This window comes from Macrobrachium nipponense, chromosome 2 (assembly GCF_015104395.2).
Source record: "Macrobrachium nipponense isolate FS-2020 chromosome 2, ASM1510439v2, whole genome shotgun sequence".
Taxonomy (NCBI): domain Eukaryota; kingdom Metazoa; phylum Arthropoda; class Malacostraca; order Decapoda; family Palaemonidae; genus Macrobrachium; species Macrobrachium nipponense.
This window is the reverse complement of record NC_087201.1, coordinates 134,643,468-134,666,333: the sequence shown is the minus strand read 5'-3', so window position 1 is coordinate 134,666,333 and position 22,866 is coordinate 134,643,468. Positions and strand designations below refer to the sequence as shown.

The 22,866-nt window shown below is 38.5% G+C and overlaps 2 protein-coding genes across 3 annotated transcripts in view; one reads left to right on the top strand and one right to left on the bottom strand.

Moving 5' to 3' along the window:
- The window catches only part of LOC135221013 (uncharacterized), an 88,027-nt gene that overhangs the window by 31,376 nt on the left and 33,785 nt on the right, over nt 1–22,866 (top strand). The window lies entirely within an intron of this gene.
- LOC135221011 (uncharacterized) lies at nt 340–16,746 on the bottom strand. Of its 2 annotated transcripts, none has more exons than XM_064258730.1 (4): nt 16,595–16,746; nt 6,289–7,175; nt 1,730–2,310; nt 340–1,591 (listed from the first exon to the last, which is right to left on the bottom strand). In XM_064258730.1, exons 2-3 carry the CDS (start codon nt 6,994–6,996, stop codon nt 1,786–1,788), a joined length of 1,233 nt encoding a protein of 410 aa, XP_064114800.1. In that variant the 5' UTR covers nt 6,997–7,175; nt 16,595–16,746; the 3' UTR covers nt 340–1,591; nt 1,730–1,785. The 2 variants fall into 2 exon arrangements, with proteins under 2 accessions (XP_064114800.1, XP_064114802.1); XM_064258732.1 differs by having other exon boundaries at nt 16,581–16,612.

Here is a 22,866-nt window from a genome sequence, read left to right as displayed (position 1 = left end):
TGAAAAGTTTCGGAACACTTTGCTGACTTTCTTTTCCAGTTGAATATTTAGGGAAGGAGTGTAAAATAGTCATTATGTGGATATCAAAAATGAAGATTAGGAAAATGGGAAATTTGTTAGATATGCGCAGCAATTACGGCCACAGATCAATGATCTGAAATGTCTATTTGACCATAGGAACAGATACGATGTCTTGGTTAAGCCGAAGGATAACGTCCATTGCTGTACTAGACTTATCACATTCCTTACGAAAGAAGACAGTTGCTACGAAATGTATGCAGATTAATAAACTTTTTAAATTACACTATTAAATAATGTAGGTGAAACTATAGAGCATCATGTAATCAGTAGTGTTTTATTTTGTGGATATAAATTACAGTCCATATTACAAAAAGAATAAATACAATTTTATAATATGGTGCTGAGCAAGTGACAAATCCAATCAAGAGTGACAACAAAATTTATTTTTCAGTTTTGTACGGAATGAACAGTTCCAGATCAGGTACATCTAATTGGCCTGTCATGTACAGTTTCCGTGTGTATGAACAGCAACAAGTTCCTATAACAGTGATAATAATTGATGATGGTGATGATGATGATGATGATAATGCACAAAGGGAAAATGAGTGAAAAGAATGAGAATCGCTTTGATTAAATAGTGAGATAACATTCGGTCGATGAGATGAGTTCGTTTTGAAAAGTGAGGCTGATGATGGGTACAGAGATCTATCGGCGTGGAATTGTGGCACTGGATTTTGATTAGTAATGGGGAAACAGCCTTTTGCTATCCATTAATAGGAAGTAGAAACAAAATTTTTGCCTCGAAGTCGAACGGCTAAATTAAAAAATGTCAAAATACGTGAAATTTTCGTGGTAAAGCTTTAGGTTTTACTGACAAAGACATAATCTGAAAAAATACGTGACCTGTGCAGTGTTGGAACACCTCTTGATAACGAATGAATTTCCCCTTAGAAAAAAAGCTCACTTGTACATTCATAAGCCAGTGGAAATCTGTCCTGTACCCCTCTGTTGAAATCAAATGACTTATTTGGATATTTCTGCCGAAAATCAAGGTTCCTATTCATGGTTATCATACAAAATTTATTCTCTCTTTGTCTCTAAAAAAAACGTGTTTGTTCCCACTTCCGGCTTGCTAAAAGTAACCTAATGAACAAAGGTAACACCCTTGTGTTATATAACGTCATGACAGGCCTTGCCGTTCCTTTTAGAATGACAACAGTCAACGATACGGTTAACATAGCAGAGTATGAAGGGACTCCCTCATTTACAAAATGCGATGTAGTACCTGTTATCTGCCGCGATTTCATACCGCTGTGCACATTGCAAACATACGCGCACTTGCTTCAGTCACATACCACGATATTCACAGAGATCACAAAGGAACTTCTTCAGTATCGTTCGTTTGGGAAACCCGCAAAGGCTTAGTGGTCATATACCCGTAAATCTGCACGAACTATGATCGTAGATCAGCAAAACTGCCGACCTTCGTATAACTCGCTTGGTCTCAACGATTTCCATGACTTGGGTGTCGCCAGTCTTATCCGCCGCCTCCAGGAACACCATCCACATCCTGCGAAGTAGAACCACGCCATTGTGTTAATTGAAACACTGGGAATGTTAGAGAGTCAGAGTCTCCTTTTTACCTAAAATGCCTCTCGTCATTGATTGTGATTTTAACGAAAACCTTGATACCTGAGAACAGAATTACCTGACAAAATTTCTCTGATGAAAGAGAGCTGCGCCGCTTCAGTTTGCTCAGAAGGCTCAAGATTCCTCGTTGTTTTCCTTGTCCTTGTCCTTGTCCTTGTCCTTGCTGTCTTCGTTTTCTTCTATAATCTCTGCCTCTATGCTTTTTCCACTACAGATGGAGAGGCGAATGGCGTCATTATAGGATGGCAAGAATATATCGTCGTCCTCGTCAACTTCGGAGGGCTCTTTCTTGATCGTCATTTGGGGCACCGACAAGAAATTCTCGTCTATGCTGTTCCTGTAGTCTATGCTGCTCCTGTAACCTATGCTGCTCGAGTAGTCTATGCTGTTCCTGTAGTCTATGCTGCTCCTGTAGCCTATGCTGCTCGAGTAGTCTATGCTGTTCCTGTACTCGTATTCTGACTGGAACTGGGTGCGGGGTTGCGTGGGCGTCAGGTGATGGTAGAGGTCGTAGGGTGGAGGTTTGACAACTGCAACCTCGTACGAAGGTGGGCTTTCGTTCTCGATTTCGTCGGGGGCATCGGCGTTTTCCACTTCTACGGTGACCTCTGTGGTCGTTTCTTCGTTGTCTGTCGTCTCCTGGAAGAAGAAGATCAAAATTACATTCATAGTGGATCATACATGATGGCGCAGGGATTTTCTGCTATTATTTATTTATATATAATAGAATTATTCCTGTATTAGACGTTAAATTCGCTATATCAGTGTTGGTTGTCTAATCGGTACAGGACATAACTAATAAGTCTTGAGGAAAGGAGAGTTCCCCGTACTTTGGTATGCATGGGGCCGTACTGTAACTTTCTGCTGAATGGCAATAAGACCCGTGTTGCGTTGCAATTGTTCAACCTTCGCACAAGCAGTCATAACGTAATAAATGAATATGGAAGTAAAATAACAAGTAACAGGTATTGAGAGAGAGAGAGAGAGAGAGCCGGATGAATATCTAGTGAATGGTGGTGTGGCTTCGAAACCCACCATTTTTTAATTCTAGTACGATGATGTTGGTGTTCATTTTGGCAAATCACAGATCACCCAGTTGACTGATCACCGTGAATATATGTCACTACATAGTAGGTCATCAGCGGGAAAATGTGTTTCTCAGAAAGAGACCCAGATCAGTCTGTGATCGCCCGGGATCGAACTCAGGTCCTCTTTCTAAGTGAGCAAGTGTGGGACCACTTTTTAACAGAAACACAGAAACAAAAGCTCGTGCAGATCTATTTTAATCAAGTTGGTCATTCCCAAATGGTACCATATATGTGTTACAGGCAGACAGCGAAGTAGGGCATTTAGCGAACTGCCTGAAATTTCAGGCAGATAGCGAAATGCATTTGGGGACTATTGACCCCCCCAGGGTTAGTACTAAACACGGCGAAACAGTGTAGGTGAGTCACTGTTTCGCCGTGTTTAGTACTAACCCTCGGGAGTCAAATGTATTTCGTCGTGTTTAGTACTATAGTAGATTCACGTCAACTGTATATTTGATGTCTAGGCCAGTCCCTTACGACGCTCCTGATTGGCTTTTGTTAAGCCAATCACAGGGCTGGAAGCTCTGTCTCTCGAGAGTTCACATGGGTAGGATCTTTGTTCACCTATCCTGAGGGATACGTCTTTCAAAAGTATCCCTCAGGAGAGGTGGAACATAGATCCTGTCTCTGTGAACTCTCGAGAGAGACTGCGAGTTTCCAGCCGTGTGATTGGCTTATCAACAGCCAATCAGGAGCGTTGTAAAGGACGGGCCTAAACATCAGATGAACGATTGATGTGAATCTACTCTAGCCCCTGGGGGATCAAATGTCCCCTGTGATACACACACATTATAAATAATATATAGATTAGGTCAATCCCTATGTTGGTAAGACGAAAAAATGGCACTTGGTAAACCTAACAGTCAATGAATTTACTAATAAGAAACATTTCTTGTGCCTCTAATTCTTATCATCTAACATCATGTGAGTGAGGGTTTTGATAATGTATTGTTTTAAAGTTTCTGATACCCATGTCACAGGGAATAGAATGTTTCCTTCTCTCTCTCTCTCTCTCTCTCTCTCTCTCTCTCTCTCTGCACACACATACATACATACATATGTCTGTATACATGTGTGTATTTGTGGTGTAAGTGTATGTAGTGTATATAGTAAGTCTTTTTTTTCTAAGAGGAGATGCGTCCAGCTGGCACATGCATCCTTTCACTGCTGGTGAGAGAGAGAGAGAGAGAGAGAGAGAGAGAGAGAGAGAGAGAGAGAGAGAGAGAGAGAGAGAGAGAGATTGGGGGAGGGGTATGGCAGAAATCTCAAAATCTACAGGCAAACTTTACATTAATTTGCATATAAGAAATGGGAATCAAGGTCGTATGTAAAATTTGGATTAATATGTACTTCATAGTTATACCAGTTGCACACATGTGAGAGACAGCCAGGCATACTGAAGAAGGCGTTTTAGGAGTCTTTGGCTCTGAGGCAGAAATAGAAATAGGAAGAGAGGGAGGGGGGGGGGGACGGACCCTTGGTAGCCTACAGTCCTAAAATACCTAGAATCAGTAGGCACACTTGTTATTCAAGAACACTTAGTTTAGAGCTCGAAGCAACACTTTAAGAAATCTCCTCACAACCAACGAGTCTGTCCAGACTATGGTTTGAATTTGCAGTAAACTGAAAGGCATATGACATCTCAGACTCTTCCTGACGTCAGCATTGCCTTACAAGCTGATAATCTGACGTCAGCATTTGACAAATGGTTTTCCCATCGGAATTTCTGATGCAGATCAAGTGACCGGTGGAGGCCCTTCCGTCTGACTCAGTTCTTACTGTTTTTCAGTCAAAACAGGTCCCCATTGGACGAGTGATTTTCGCGCTCGGCTACTAATCTGGTGGTCCGAAGTTCGATCCTCGGCTCGGGCAACGCGGAATCAGAGGAATTTATTTCTGATGATAGAAATTAATTTCTCGATATAATGTGGTTCAGATCCCACAATAAGCTGTAGGTCCCGTTGTTAGGTGACCAATTGGTTCCTAGCCACGTAAAAATATCTAATCCTCCGGGCCAGCCTTATGAGAGCTGTTAATCAGCTCAGTGATCTGGTTAAACTAAGATAGACTTAACTTATTTTGTTTTCAGTCAAACAGGTCCTAAATTGGGCTCAAGTATCCTATCCTCTTACCGTATAGGTAAACGTTAAAAAAATCTACCAAATTATGATGAGGTGCGAAGCGATTAGACAGATATGCTTAACGGGTACAGAATCCCTACAGTGTCTGTTAACTGTCTCATCCGCCGAAGGAAAACAATACTTGGTACCAGACTAATTTTCTGTACCATTCAGTCACCTTCGTTTAGAGAAATAACATTATTAACCAAAATATGAAAATACTGAAGGGACGTCTAGGCCCGTCCCTTACGACGCTCCTGATTGGCTGTTGATAAGCCAATCACAGGGCTAGAAACTCTCAGCCTCTCTCGAGAGAGTTCACATAGGAAGGTGTGTGTTCCACTTCTCCTGGGATACGTCTTTCAAAAGTATACCTTAGGAGAGGTAGAACATGCATCCTGCCTATGTGAGCTCTCGAGAGAGACTGAGAGTTTCCAGCCCTGTGATTGGCTTATCAACAGCCAATCAAGAGCGTCGTAAAGGACTGGCCTAGATATCAGATGCACGGTTGATGTGAATCTGCCATATTGCATATGCTATTATGCTGCACTAAAATCATGGCGAAGTAAAAAGAGCGCTTTCCAAGCGCTATTGTGTATTTACTTACACACATCTGTAAGGGAATGACAGAATGTTCCTGTAACTAAATAGAATAGTAGCAGTCTGAGGAACATTCTGTCATTCCCTTGAAAGTGGCGAACAGTGATAAACAACATTTGCAGTATATTTTCACCTCGAGCTTCATGTGAGTATCTCGCAAACCATCATGTAGACAAAAGTACAGCAAGAGTACGGGGAAGAAAAAAATATAGAATCACATTGAGCCTGTAAATAAGGCATCAGTACAGTGGTTGTAAATGATTGTTTCATGTGGGTAAAACAGGAAAGAAAAAGGAGGACATCAGAAGATATAGGCAGTAAGAAATATGAGAGAGAGCTGAACTAGAACTGGGGAGACACCAGACGTGAAATTTGAAGCGTCTGCAAGGTTGTTCATGCAACTGAACTGGATTCTTTGATTGATAGTTGAATTTTTTTTATCCTAATTTTAAAGTACAATTTTGGCTGTAAGAGAGAGAGAAAATAAGTGTCAAACATAAAATGAAAATCTTTTGCTGATATTGTTGCATTATTTTCAAATCTGGGTCTTTGGTACTGAATTTCAACGAGCATCATCTTGATAATAATTGGATTCTAGATCTGCAAGCGGCCGCTATGAAAAAATTGTGAGATTCAATTTGAAAACCAATTTTGGAAAAGTGATCAGGTTACTGTTATGTGAAAGTGTATACTTCTCTATTAAATTGCATAATGTCAATTAGTAAATATTCTTTTATAAGCAATGTACAAACAACATGAAAGATTGCTGTCAGATGATGGCTCAAAATAAATACATCGTAAACACTTACAGGTGGAGGGTTATTCTCATCAACTCTGTTTAATTTGAAGAGGCCACATTTGGTAGGCCCTTTAGTTCTGAGGAACCTAATGAAGGCGTGCGTTCCCATCATGAAGAGGAAGGCCGAGAATCCTGGTCCAATGCCCCACAGGTAGAAGGCGTAGTAGATGAAGACGATGCCAGCTATCCAAGGACAAAACTCGAGGGCAGTCATCAGTGTGGTTTTCATTGTCAGATTCAAATTGTTGTGACCGTGGCAGTTGCCGCAGTTGGTGTTGCTCTGTCCTGGAAGCATTGTGGGAGGGACAAAGACCACAAAGTATGAGCTTCCATTCGCGCCAGCCGGTTGAGCAGCCGCTGCAGCTGCTGCTGCGGCAGCCACTGCAGGAGCTGGAGTGGCTGCACTCGCTGCCTGTTGTTGGCGCTGCCGTTCATGCGTCTGTGGAGGAGATGACTCTTCTTCTCCTCCTTCGTCTTCTTCAGGTAGTGGCTCCACCGCCGAAGCAGACGAACTCCTTCGACTATCAGGGTCGTCTTCGTTAGACTGAGGGTGAGTCACGGACGTCGCCAGGGAAGTCGTGCTACTACTGGTTGTGCAGGTGCAGAAGGACCCACATTCACTGTCAGTATCGCCCCCATGGTTACGTTCGCTGTTCGACCTCGGGTCTGGGTCGTGCGATACCATCGAGCCCTTTGGAGGAACGCAAGAGGACGACATTGGTCATGAAATGCCCGCTGAGGGGGACTTCTGCCACAGTAAATAATGATCAGTTTGCTGGCGGTCCGCCTGCACCAGTTATCTTCAAGAAGGATGCACTCTCGTATGTTCTGTTTGTTGTCGCCGCTTCGTCTGTAGAATGCAATGTGCGGGTACTGGCTGCAATCTTGTGGTGAGACCTGGAGAGAAACAGAGAAAGTTTCAGTAATGAAGCAGGTCAGATCCATGACCTTGAATTACGGAGATAATCAAGTGTGAACTTTACACATTACACACAACGAAAGAGAAAGTGGAGCTGGTATGATCCCGTACTCCATAGTCTAATTCTAAGAGAATTATGTCCTTTTTTCTTATATTTTGCGCGCTAAGGACAAATTAACCTTAGGACAATTGAGAACTTTTTTTACTTCATATGAAAATGAAATCAATTCACCGAATGCTTTGTAAAGGAAATTGCGGAAAATGCATTCGCAAAATTCAGTGAGAAGCAACGGTGACAATAAAGAAAACTTTCTCTTCAAATTCTCATAAATATTTCGCCCTTACTACAGCAGCCGGTTTTGAGAATGACAAAACACTGGTGTTTTAGCTATGTCAGAGATACTATCCTATACCTCTTCTTGAACCTGACCCCAGCCCAAACCTCTCCTCCACCCCTCCCCCCCAAAAAAAGTAGAGTTGGAAGTTAATGTTAAAAACATTGTATAGGGACTTTTGAAAAACGTGTCGCTTTCGAAACTTAATTCGAAAACTTTTTACAATGAAGGTTTTTGACAATTCGTCCTCACCAAACCGTTGCATACTGGAATTTTGTCAGAATAATAATCAACATGTTACACGGGATTTTCTTTTATTTTTTCGGTATACACATCAAACCGGTAATGGGTCCCCGTCTTCCTTGTTCTGTCCGGAAAGCATCGTAAAAAGTTGAATGAAGCCCAAGAGCGGTGAGGGAGCTACTACGTCCTTCGATCAGACGCGCAACCGGTTTCCTCTTGATAGAGCCGAGAGCTAGGAGTAAAAAATGAACAGTTTTATCGAGAAAAGTGAGGCGGGCCAACAGGGCGAGTGGTTAGTCCTTAAGCAATCTAATTGTTTGAATACGACTTTATCTTTCTAACTATATTTATGATCTTGTTGAAATATGATGAGAAGCCTATAAATTTGCTGTGTCCATGTTATATATTTTAACGCTCCTTAAAATTAGAAGTTTTAAAAAATTGACATCTTTGAGCCGGAGGCTTGGAATAATCACGCATAAGTTGAATATAAAGAAATCACAGCAACATCTTTCAGTGATCTTAAGGTCAAGTGCAGGATTACTGAAGGATGAAAAGGAAGGGAATATATATTAGGAAAAAGAGAGACGTGAGCAGATGAGAATAAAGCTCGGTAGCGCCAGACGGTCTTGCACTGCGTTTAAGATCCACGTGCGATCAGCCAGGTATAGTTGAATCTGAAGCGTACGAATTACGCAAGTTTTTTTGCTATGACGAATTAGTTTAAAGGTGCCTTTGTCAGACAAGACCAAAAGGAGGTGGGGGCGGGGGGATTAGTGGACTGTGAATGAGTTCCTGCGTATTAATGTAGGTCACCTTTCGAAACTGCTAAAATCCTTAGCACTGGCTATCTTCTGGGGTGAGGGAGGATATCTTCATGCATTAATCGTATTTTAGTAATGGGGGTGGAACCCAGATACATATGCTATTTTACTGTTATATACATAACTGCAGGTATGTTAACTCTCTCTCTCTCTCTCTCTCTCTCTCTCTCTCTCTCTCTCTCTTACACACACACACACACACACACACACACACACACACACACACACACACACATATATATATATATATATATATATATATATATTATATATATATATATATATAGTGCACGTATCATGAACACTATTCGAAGCTATAATTTTTGGGGTTTGGACATGAATTATAGCAAGGTTTAAAATTCCTTATAGACCTGGAATGGACAAGACTGAAAGCCAACAAGGGTCGAATTCCATACGAGGCAAGTGTATCTTAGTAAGTGAATTGAAGCTATGAAAATGAAATGTTCTTTACAATATATATATATGTATATATATATATGTGTGTGTGTGTGTGTGTGTGTGTATGTATCTGTATATAGTACTGGTAATCTACTTAGGCACGAAGATATGGTAATTTAGTTGTATTTCACATAGGAAAATGAAAACGCTCCAAGAAGAGGTCCATTGGAAGACGAAACTGTTGGGCATTTTCTGAGAAATACCATTTCCAATTCGGTGGTCCGAATCAGAGGAATTTATTTCTGGTGATAGATATTCATTTCTCGATATAGTATGGTTCTAATCCCACAATAAGCTGTAGGTCCCGTTGCTAGGTGACCAATTGGTTCCTAGCCACGTAAAAATATCTAATCCTCCGGGCCAGCCCTAGGAGAGCTGTTAATCAGCTCAGTAGTCTGGTAAAACTAAGATACTTAATAAACGCTCCAAGAAGAGGTCTATTGGAAGACGAAAATGTTTGCATTTTCTGAGACATACAATTTTCATTTTCCTATGTGGAATACAACTGAATATATATATATATATATATATATATATATATATATATATATATATATATATATATATATATATATATATATATGGCGCGTATGACTCCAGAACGTGTTATCCAAATCACTCGTGTAGAGTATATTTCAAGAGCATACAAAATCACTCTCCCTAAACAATCGCTGGGCAGTGGTAGAATCTAATCATGCCCTTGTTTGTATTCCAAAACTGGCTTGAAGTGAAAGCTACTTTTTATATGAATGTCGACGTAGTGTCGTACTTCCTCTACAAAGTATTTCGACGTCCAATGAATTTCACTTTTCTTTCCCTCGTCTTCTCTCTTAGTCTTCACGTTAAGTAAAGAAAACGCGTGATTTCCTTCACGTTAAATAAAGAAAACGCGTGATTTCCATCACGATAAGTAAAGAAAACGCGTTATCTCCTTCACGTAATGTAAAGAAAACTCATAATTTCCTTCTCGTTACCTAAAGAAAACTCATCATTTCCTTCACGTTACCTAAAGAAAACTCATCATTTCCTTCACGTTACCTAAAGAAAACTCATCATTTCCTTCACGTTACCTAAAGAAAACTCATCATTTCCTTCACGTTACCTAAAGAAAACTCATCATTTCCTTCACGTTACCTAAAGAAAACGCGTAATTGTTTAAACATGTTAGGTATAGAAAATGCGCAGTTCCCATGAAATGGACAATACACTACATTCACATGGGGGCTACAAAAGGTTAACTTTCGACACCTCTTCCTTTCCATAAACGTCTGAGGGGAAATTTTCTTTCATGCATTTAGTATTCACTAGAATTTCTCCGGTCATATTTAAAGACTAAAATGTGCTTCAAATCTTAACAGTTTGATACCCATAGTTAGGGTAATTTATCAAGTGAATACAAACTGTTTTTACTGTAGCTGGATCCATAAGTCATAGTAAAGAATAAGATGTCACAATAAGAAGAAGAAGAGGAATAAAATATATATATAATATATATAGTATATATATATATATATATATATATATATATATTTTATATATATATGTAGCTAACATCTTGCAGACTGGCTACACTCCTATACACATCTGGTTTTTCTAACCAGAGCTCAAATTCCATTTGGGAATGTATGCTGTTCATCCCCTGGGATTTTAGTCCCCACCTTTCAAACCTCAAGCTTTAAGGCACACGAACAGGTAGAGTTTGGTCATTGTAAATAGGATTGATAAATGCGTGGATGTACATTTTGTAGGAATGTACGCAGGTGTCACGGATTCTCTCTTCAGTGCAAGAACGCTTATAAAATGATTTTTATTTTTTTGTTATAGTTTATCAAGTAGATTTTTTTTTTATACAGTTTTGACATCATTCCATTTTCGTTAAAAGATAACAAAGCCACGATTCATAAGACTAGGCGCGGAAAACATGTTCAGAAGTTTATTGCATTATTTATAGGGGTCAGTATATATATATATATATAGATATATATATATATATGTATATATATATATGCTATATGTATACATATATACATACATGCATAAATCATATGCCCTTTTCCTTTAGAAGGTATGGCTCCGAGTGTTACAATTCCAAATCTCACCAAGCCTTTGAAATAGCTGGTTTTCCTTCCCAGTTTTCACCCTGCCTGCGTTCCATCACAGTGAACTAACTCCAGATACATTATCCCTGTCTATCTATAATATATATATATATATATATATATATATATATATATATATATATATGTGTATGGCCATGGATCCAAAATGGACGACCGATTGTCGTTTTACGTAACCTCAGATCTAGTTTTTTTTTTTATCAGTTATACTTGTTAAGATGATCCCCGACACTCACTTAATACTCAGTAATGCCCTAGTGTAGTTTATATTAGGAAAGTTAGACATTATTAATGAGAAAAGCAATGTTAGGCGACTTCTCATTACTTTAAACTTTCCAAATATTTCCACCGTTGGATAAGTTCTCGCTTTGACATCAAAGTCTCACATTATTAACGTTTTTAAAGTGATCTCATCATCAACAAAACCACAGGCATCTATTTACTAGGGAAATCTGAGGCATTTAAGGGTAGCCATAAATATGATAGGCAGTATAATGCGAAAATGTCTTTCAGAGAGAACATATAGTACTTTTAAAAAGTCAGATCAAGAAGATGCAAACGAATGTGATGGATACAGTTTACAAAACACAATTTCATTAGTAATGATAGTAATAATCAGTAAAATGAAAATCTTTCTTTTCAAATGGAGAGCCGGCACTAGGGACGTGTAAGAACTAGTATTACCAATTACATTTAGCAAAAACAGTCGAGTATCAGAGTTGTTCGTTTGCCTGTTTGTATGGAACCAGTGATTATTCAGCAACGGGACCAACGGCTTTACGTGACTTCCGAACCACGTCGAGAGTGAACTCCTATCACCAGAAATACACATCTCTCACCCCTCAGTAGAATTGCCCGAGAATCGAACTCGCGGCCACCGAGGTGGCACGCTAACACCATACCAACCTGGCCACTAAAGCGCTCGAGTATCAGAGTACCTGCTTGAATAAAGGTCTGATTCTCCAACATTTGTTACCGTTACAGGCTGTTGTGATACTCAGCTCTCCCTCTGGGCTCTCCTTGTTATTCCGGGAACACAGATCGAAACGAGTTTCAGTTTTGCATAAAACGTGAGTCACTGAAAGACAAAGAGTATCGTATTCAGCACCAACGTGAATAACAAAAAAAGGGAAATGCTTTGGAAGTCATGGACTCAGTAGAACTAGTCCGCGTGGGCATATTTATGAATGATCTGGTTGTCTGAACTGCACACAGGATTCCTGCATACTGACTGGAGGGCAAAGACTGCTGGAACCCAGTCAGTACAGTCAGAGTTCAATCCTTTCTCGCAATGTGTATTGACCGCTCATACGATATTCTTGTCGAGTGCTAAGGCAGGGTACTATGATTTGATCCATTCAAAGGAATTATCATTAAATTACTCCGCAGAAATATACTAGACGATAAGTCATGGTTGGTTTTCGTACTCTCCATGAATAGTAAATTAGATGACAAAAAAGAAAAAAAAAGTGATATAGACGTGTTGATAAAGATTTAGATTGCGCTGTTAAAAGTTGCAGCAAATTTAAGCATTTTTTTCAGATCTTTCCTAGATAGTGACTCAGGGGTTTTTGGGTGGGGGGGGGGGGGTTCGTTATCAACGACTAATAGGTCTTTGGGAGTCATTATCTTTATGAAATTTACAGTCTTTTGTTTATTTTTTACGGTCATCCCTAACGGGCTTGTACTAAACACGCCGCAAAGGTGGATACATATATCGGGTTAAAACGGGGGTGTGGGTGGGTGAGTAACTATCTAGGGAAGAGGAGGCGGGATGGGCAGTCACTATCTAGGAAATATCTTGCTTTTTCATCGCCTTCTTTTGGCAAAATGCGAGAATAGCGTCACAATCTATGTACTATTTATTCAGAAAATTTCTGATGAACTGGACGTTTTGAACACTGTTGTTTACCGAAAATACAATTCACTGTAAATAGTCATTATTTTTACGGTGTATTGTACTTAAGATTTATTACTACAGCAACAATGAGTCTAATTATAGATCGATAAGCAAGTAGAAGCTCATCGGTGGCCGCGAGTTCGATTCTCTGGCATTCCATTTAAGGGATAGAGACGTGTATTTCTGGTGATAAAAGTTCACTCTCGACGTGGTTCGGAAGTCACGTAAAGCCGTTGGTCCCGTCGCTGGATAACCCCTGGTTCCATGCAAAGTAAAAACACCATACAAATAATAAGTAGAAAAACACAAAAGACTATACAGAACACAAACTAAACTTCAAAAAACGCACACGACTACCCTATGAAACCACAGACTACAAAAGAATCATCGGTAGAAAAAGGTCAAGGCGTACATTACACTTTTTGTACAGGGAATTAGCAATAGCCCATAAAGGCGTATGAGAGGCGAAGACCACACCCAATTGAAGGCACTCGTATGACAGCGGTAGGAAAACGTTGCCAGATCGAACTGAGATAAATTGGCGCTATATTTGTGACATTATTCAGTTTGAAGAACAAAAACGTCTCTGTTTTAGTCGCCCGAAAGGATTTCTGGAAGCAAAATCACCAAAATAGTGCTTGATTTGTTTACTTTGAATCTACGTTTTTGGTTAGATGTACTCTCTCTCTCTCTCTCTCTCTCTCTCTCTCTCTCTCTCTCTCTTCTCTCCTCTCTCTCTCTCTCATCTATATATATATATATATATCTATATATATATATATGAGTTAAAAAGCCACAATTATGTATATGATACTGTATTTATTTTCCAAATACAAAAAGGTTAAAAAAAAGGAAGCAGTAAAAAAAGCTTTCTTTTTTTAACCCTTTTGTATTTGGGAAAAGAAATGCAGTATCATCTACATAATTTTGGCCTTTTTAACTCATCATCTCCGGTCAGGCACAGTGATGCAACATTATTATATATATATATATATATATATATATATATATATATATATATATATATATACTGTACCACAGTAATTCACCATATGTATAAAGATATGATATATATGTAAATATATATATATATATATATATATATATCTATATATATATTACTATATATATATATATACGTATATGACTGGTAAAAATGTTCTGTAACAACAGAATTCCATCTAATAAAAGGAGCCCATAAAAACACCAAAATGTAGAGAGAAAAGTACTATATTTCAGAGACTGCTGTCTCTCTCTTCAGGTATATGAATGAGAAAAGCTTACAGAAAAGGTGGTATTTATACCAAGAGATTCGTCCACAAGTAAGCCAATTTAGGTCACCCCCGCTGATAATCTTCCTTTAATCTTCTTAAGCGTTGGTTGAATGAACACTGCGTATATGTGTATGTTATGTGTTTGTGTGTGATATAATACGGTAAACCTATTGCGAATCTAGATATTTGAAATGCTCAAATGGAAAACAGGGAATGAGCTATTAGGACGTAACGTCTAAGAGTAACAAACAAAGCGAGAGGTATCCCGAACGTCCTTTCAAGGAGCGTGAATCCTGCCAACAACTGCATTGAAGGTGGGGGAACGAAGGACCTCCAGGCTCTCGAGGTGTCCTTCCGAAATAATGACGGTGCAAAAAGAACTCGCCGCGAGCAAGCACTTTTAACTTTTTTTTTTTCTTATTTTCTCGTGAGATTTTCCTATTTTCTGCATCAGTTGAGGGTAAAAGCTAAAAAAGTTTGATAAAAGTTGTTGATACTTTAGAATTTGAACTGGAGAATTCTCTTGTCACGAATTTTCCTCTGAGAATAACGGATGTTTTGAATGGCGTTACAAAGAATGCTGCTTTGGCGAACGAATAGTTAAAAACGTGCTGAGAAATATATATATATATATATATATATATATATATATATATATATATATATATATATATATATATATAAGGCCGATTAATTAATGAACCTATTATACTTGAGATGTATTTCTGTTTAACAGAAGAATTATTTATATATATATATATATATATACTATATATATATATATATATAGATATATATAATCGAGGTAATAACATAGCTATGGCAAGAGATGCTGCTTTGGCAAACAAATATTTAAAAAAACAGGCTGAGAACTTCTGCTTGGCTGTGATATTACCTCGATATTATAATCCTATATATATATATATATATATATATATATTATACTATATATATTATTCTATATATATATATATATATATATACATATATATGGACGATTAATTAATGGACCTTTTATACTTAAGATGTATTGTGTTTTAATAGAAGAATTAATATATATATATATATATATATATATATATATATATATATAAGGACGATTAATTAATGGACTTTATACTTAAGATGTATTGTGTTTTAATAGAAGAATTAATATATATATATATATATATTTATATATATTATATATAATATCGAGGTAATAACATAGCTATGTAGTAGTTCTTAGGATGTTTCTAGACATATGTGTCGTATTTTATATATTACATGCGTACGTGTTTATAAAAAGAAACCATAAAAGAGATACCAGTAAAAAAAATTAAAAGTGTCAAAGAATAAAAATCTGTAGGCTACAACGATCATCACAGACACCTGATAATCACAAACCCAACGAAAAACCATCCTTTTGAGGATGACATCTGTTTGGAAATTTTTATAAATTTCCATTTGGGAAGAAAAATAAATTTAATGACAAAAGTTAAGCTGATGACTTGCTCGCGAATTAGGAAACTTATGAAAGCCGAGCTGGTTAAAATATTTGAAATGAACTTGTTATCATTGTTATTATTAGTTATTGTTATTATTTTTGTAATGGTGGTGGTAATTTTGCGTCTCAAGGATAACATCGCTGGAAAAGACAATCACCACATATGCAGCGAGAGAAGCAGGCATAATTTGGGTCTCTGTAGATACATGATATAAGAACACTTTACACTTATTCTGTATTTCAGGTAGAAAGGAGAGAGAGGGAGACAGACAGACAGATACAAAGTGACAGACGTTGTCGTAGCTTTGTTAAGAATATAGAAATAATCTTCACTTGATCAAGTTAGCCAACAGCTCATAACGTACAAAAGAATTTCAAGAAGGGACACGAATTCCATCTATTTTTCTGTCTGACAGAAAAAAAGCAAAAGTACTCATGAGATTAACCTCTTTCACGAAAGCTCGAGATGAACATGTCAAAAATGCCGCAGGTCACAAATCTTTGTTCCTCATTTTCTTAATAACAACCTCCGCAATACAATAACATTGTCACTCGGTAGCGTGATGCAGTCCTAATAACACTGTCTTAAACGCTTTGCTACAACGGGCCTTTAGAACCACTGTTTTACGATAACCAATCTAATAATTATAACCTCACCAAACTGTAAACACAGAGAAAACAATGAGATGGTGCTGGGTTACGCCCCGCTTCCCCAGCGCACACAAAAACACAACAGCTTATTTACTCCTGGACACTCACTCGCTGCCTTGCCTCTTGTTGAGGTCGTTGGAGAACTGAATGCGCTATGCCCAGTGATCATACTTTTATACCCTCACACCAACAGCGGGAGGAGGAGCAGCACCGACCTGCCCTCCTCCGCTCCCGTACGTGAAGGGTACGTCCATAGCAGCAGGGAATGAAGTGCCAAATTGCCCCCAGGGGTCCGAGAGGATGTTGTATAGCTGCAGTCCTTACGCAGCTGCTGTCGCCTCCTTCCGCCACCACTTCGCACTCTCGCTGCGCATTTCGGTGCGAAATAAAACGTTGTCATAAAAGCAAGGAAGAAACGTGCGTGCCCTTTCACGAGTAGGACTACTCGTACGGAGCATAAAATGCCACCGCAAAGGAAATGACAACGAGTGTGTCTGTAATTCGCTCGGTCTTTTCAGTGTCAGCATACGTGATCGTCAGTGCCCTCTAGACCCATAGGTCTAGAGCTGAGTAAGAATAGCTGGTTAGCTCGGATTAGAATATAAATAAAGGTATATAAAAGAGAATAAGTAAACGAAGGAGGAAAATATGAGAGCTCAAAAAAATCGCAGTACAGTTTTTCGGTGTGTAATCATCTACCAAAGTCCATTGAAGGGAGAGGTGGGGTTAGACCTGAGCCCCGCGGCGCACCCCGAGGGGCCGAATGCAACTTAGTCATATGCCTGTTATCCAATCACAATTGAGATACAGGTGGCAGGAAAGATGCCTGACCGCGCGCGCGCGCATCAACACACACACACATTCTCTCTCTCTCTCTCTATCTCTCTGTCTCTCTCTCTCTCTCTCTCTCTCTCGTTGAGTTAACGACACATCTGCAGGCGTACAACAAGTGTCACAGTTTCTCCCCAAACCACCCCGCTTAAAAACCCGATTTAGAAGATTCCGGTTTTTACAACTTTTCCCCCGCGATATGGAATTCCTATTGCTATCCTAAATGAATCAAGCTTTCTAGAAGTAGATATTAAGAGGAGAAAGCATATATACTAAAAAGCTCATCTGCAACAGTATTTACTGATGCATGAGAAAGAGGTCGTCCAAATTCACCTTTTCTTCTCTGTTTGCTCTTTCCACTGATATTCTGGGGAGGCGAAAAATTAGACTCATTCTCCTGGCATCGTAGCGAGTTGTGATTAAGAAAAAGCTACTGTAAATTGTTAACACTGAACATTTTTGGAAAGATAATTTAGATATGGAAGGAAGACAGAATCACATCCACAGTCTTAAGAACCTCATGAATGTGGAAATGAGGCTTGATTTATCTTTTGATACACTCCTGTTTTGATTTAGGAAGTTTGGATTTGTCAGTGTTACGATCCCTTATAGGACTAGTTTCATCCCAAACACACTTGAAAATGGATTAAGTTCAGACTCATTCGAACCGATTGTAGCTCCCAGGTCTCAAGAATGCCCTTTAGTTCTTGATATACTCGATCTCTTTCACCGACGGGTGGAGATCTCGGTAAATTTAGATGGAGTGGGCCTAGTAACTTGATGGTTTTAAACTTCACAATGATGTGATTGCACGCTCAGTATTCATAAAATGTAGCTGTTAGACAAAGCCGGTAACTGACATATTCAGGAACGTATAATTTTCAGACTGTCTTTATTGAGTGGTTGATTTTGTACCATGCTCCTAATCCATAATCCACCGTTGGCAAGTAACACTTGTACTCAATGATTCTAAATACATGACAATTCTTAGTGATACCTTCAACTCCCAGGTTTCTTCTCAATACGAAAACGTTTAATAATGCTGGCTGGCAGAGAACTAGGTTTCGGTGATAACGCTTCTCATATCCACACAGGCTATAGCGTTGGAATCAAAAGTCGTGAGGAGAAAAAATGTTTTTAAGCAAATCATATATCTGGAAATGACTTCGAGTAATATGTACTGCTAAGTTTAAGTAGTTATTGCAGATGATTATTTAACTCGATACGTCAAATGCTTTCATACTAACTTAAATTATTTACGACGTATTTACTAAGCGAAGTATTCGTGTAGTTCACTTCCTTAAGTAAAGAAAGAACGCTTTCATTGAGCATGTTTGATGGTCCAAATTAAGCTTTTATAACCGTAGCAATCGCTGATCAATTTTACATCTTCAAAGCAACAAACTTTTCCATTCATTCACTGTATGGTTACTGTCGGCAGTATTATGAAACACGTTAGCTTAACGTGGAGTGTGGTTGGAAAAAAAAAAAAAAAAAAAACTTGGAAACAGTTATGATTTAATTTGGATGCTAAAACAATCGCCATGATTGGCAACACTTTCAAGGGTTTCCTTGTGACAGTGAGTAGCTTCATGATGAGAACTTTCGTGCTTAAAATATTTCTCACAAGCCATCTGCCTTACTACTCTGGTGTTATGTTAGTACACCAGCGTTTAATAAACCTTTAAGGCACTTCAACATTTGAGGCAGTTATGATAATGACAAAAAGCGCAAGGTATATGCATACATGCAGATATATTTTCATGAAGAAGTATTCGTAATTTTATGAAATGCATTTTCTGGAAATCTGAAATAACATCATTTCGCGACGAAGAACCAAAAAATCAAGTTATGAAACTCAAGCTCTAAGTAAACCCGTTCAGCTGTAAAAATAGTAACATGATTATGACACATTCCGTCTACTCAGGTTCGCGCAGCCTGAAAATCTGCTTCATAGCCGATCTGATGGGATTGCGTCACACTTCAGCAACGGGAAGTTGCCGCGTTGCAGATCCATTGATTCTTTATGTATCCATTTGCTCATTGCCGGGTTGGCTGGACCAGGGAAGATAATGCCATTCATGTTTTATCTGTCAATCTCCGGAAATGATGAAAAGGGCTCTGGGGAATGAATGAGGACGGAGCAGGACTCTGTATTATCATTATGTGCAGGTTGGTCATAGTCTCGTGAGCCTTCCATTTTTTCCTTCTCTCTCCATCTCTGCATATTAATGCATCTTTTCTGTTGTGAGGAGTTTGTTAATGCTTGAATATTTATGCAGAGAAGAATTACGAAAGCTCCCAGTTCCAAGAGGTGTCGTTGTCACTGTTTAGCTAGAAATGTTAAAAATAGTGTGTGGATCACAAGATCTGTTCTAGAATTTATCCAGTTCCTGCTCGAACGATTATTCAGCTTTCCACCGAAGTATGTATATTGCGGTCTGTTCATTCATACGGTCTTGAGATATTCATTTAGACGGAAAACTTTCCTCAAACAGATTGGCGGCTAAAAATGCATTAAAGTAATTTTATTTGTCATGCATAAAGCTGTCATTGTAACTTTCTACCTCTGTCCGTTTTGATAGTTGCATGGTTGTTTTATATCAAGAGGCTGATATTTTATCGATCAAAATCTTAAAGTATCTAGATATTGACAATTGAACGCTTTTCCAGCAGCATTAATTCATTTTATTTTATGGCGTACCGAATTAGCCTCCAAATGAAATATGGAATAATTTACCAACAGATAGAATAGGTAAGAATTTCCTGGATGAGTCAAGATCAGCTTTATTTTAAAGGAAAAATCAGGTAATGATAAAAATCTTCTATATAATTATTAACGTTATAGAGTAAAATCAACATTTCTTCTCTTTCTTATTTGGTTTTGCCTGATTGTCTGGGGTATTTGTACCTACGGGGTCATCCGAGGCGCCACGGTACGCTAGATGTTTCCCACGTAATCAAAGTTCTCTAATATGTCTTTGCAAGTGTACCGCAACTTTCCACATGTTAGGATTTTAGGTCTCTTGTTTGATGGGACGCTCAAACCCTCTGTGCTCCTGTTGATTTGTTTATTCCTTGATCTGTTGATACGTAGCTGCCCTTTCTTCTTCTCGCTGTTTTCTGTCGTTTTTCTACAAATGGACTTCCTTGGGTTGGGGTGAGTTGAATATAGAAGTTAGGCCAAAGGCCAAGCACTGGGACCTATGAGGTCATTCAGCGCTGAAATGGAAATTGACAGTAAAAGGTTTGAAAGGTGTAGCCTAACAGGAGGAAAACCTCGCAGTTGCACTGTGAATCACTCGTTAGGAGAGGGTGGGAAGTAAGATTAAGAAAGAGAATATGAAAGGAGGTACAGTACAAGGGACGAAAGTGGTTGCAGCTGGGGGCCGAAGGCACGCTGCAAAGAACCTTAAGTAATGCCTACAGTACACGGCATGAGGTCCACTGACGGCACTACCCTCCCAATGGGGCTTAAATGCAAGTTCATGCCCTAAATCTAGGCTCGTTCCATACGAGAGAATGCTCATCGTGAATAATGATAATTAAACCGAATCGTGGCGTGGAGGTAAATCCTCTACTTCAAAACCTTTCACTGAAAGTGAGTATTTATATCAAGGGTCTGTTTAGTGTTTACTCTGTACTGTAGGGCTGCGCAGATCGAAAGTTATTCGACTCTTCGACTCCGTTTGTGCGCATCGGGAGCAGGTCGAATGTTCAGGGTGTTTTCCAAGGATGGTGGCCTTCTGTAAACGATGCATAACAGCAGCTTTCGCAATTAACTGTATAATGGCTGTATGAGTCACTGCTGTTACACTTACACTGCATGAATGGAAGCAAGCTTTCATGACTTTATTATTATTATCATTAGGGAAAAACTCTCTATCACGAGAGTATATATAATGTTCTAAAGGGTCCACAATAATACAAAGTGTAAAAAGTCCGTGTATAATTTTGAAGACTTTACAGTCTTCAAAATTATACACGGACTTTTTACACTTTTGTATTATTGTGGACCCTTTAGAACATTATTCTTATTATTATTATTATTATTATTATTATTATTATTATTATTATTATTATTATTATTATTATTATTATTATTCATGTGCAAAAATGCTTATGGGAAAAGCCCGTAGCCAGGTTATAAAAGCCCACATGGGATATACAAATAAAAGAAAAGAAGAACGGTTACAAGTACACAAACTAACAAATGTTAATGCAATTTTAATGCACATAATTTATAACAACTATTAATATGTACATATATGTATATATGTGTATATATATTTATTTATATAATTGTATATGTGTGAGAGAGTGTTTATGTGTATAAAAAAAACTTCAAAAAAATGAAACCATCAAACCTATGGAAGTACATGGTACATAGGCCATGGCATAGCCCTTCGATCGCGAATATAGGCTAAATGCCCCCAACTTGTGTAGAGCAAGGTGTAGAGTAAACAAACATTTTATCATAAAGCTGAAACGCAATGGATTATTATGGAACTTTCATCATTTCTAAATATATAAGTTGTTAACAGCAGTGGTCAGGCAATTTACAACTTAGGTTTTGTGAGTAGTAAATTTAAATAGTAAGTTTTCTTTATTTCTTGTTTGGGTGATCGACTGTTAATGTCAGACACTGTTGGTATGTAATAATCTTCCCTTGGGTATCTGCGTAGGGGATGTTGTTGTTATCATTGTTATTAACATTATTGTTATTAGTAGTAGTGGTATTATCTTTTTTTCTATTACAGTCCTCCAATTCGACTGGGTGGTATTTATAGTGTGGGGTTCCGGGTTGCATCCTGCCTCCTCAGCAGGAGTCCATCATTTTTCTTACTATGTGCGATGTTTCCAAGGGCACACTCTTCTGCATGAGTCCTGGAGCTACTTCAGCCTCTAGGTTTTCCAGATTCCTTTTCAGGGATCTTGGGATCGTGCCTAGTGTTCCTATCATTATGGGTACAATTTCCATTGGCATATCCCATATCCTTATTTCTATTTTCAGGTCTTGATACTTATCCATTTTTTCCCTTTCTTTCTCTTCAACTCTGTTGTCCCATGGTATTGCGACATCAATGAGTGATACTTTCTTATTGATTTTGTCACTCAACGTCACGTCTGGTCTATTTGCACGCATCACCCTATTTGTTCTGATACCAAAGTACCCAGAGGATCTTTCTGATCGTTTTCTATCCTTTAGGTTATTGGACATGGACATGGACAGGGAAATAAATCTTTGAGATTAGGAACAATTAATCTAAGTACTTTGAGAGGTAAGGAGGAGGAGGTAATCATGATGATGGAGGAAAGAAAATAGACATTTTGGGGCTGTGTGAAACCCGTTTACCAGGAGAAGGAACAAAATTATTGCATAACAATTACCAATTATTTTACAAAGGTGGAAGAACCGCACGACACGGAGTAGGTTTTATTGTGAGTGAAGAGCTAGCTGGAAAAATTAGTCATCTAGAATTCAAATGTGATAGGATTATTAGCATTTCCTTAAAGTTAGGAACATTTCAAGCCAGCATAATTCAGGT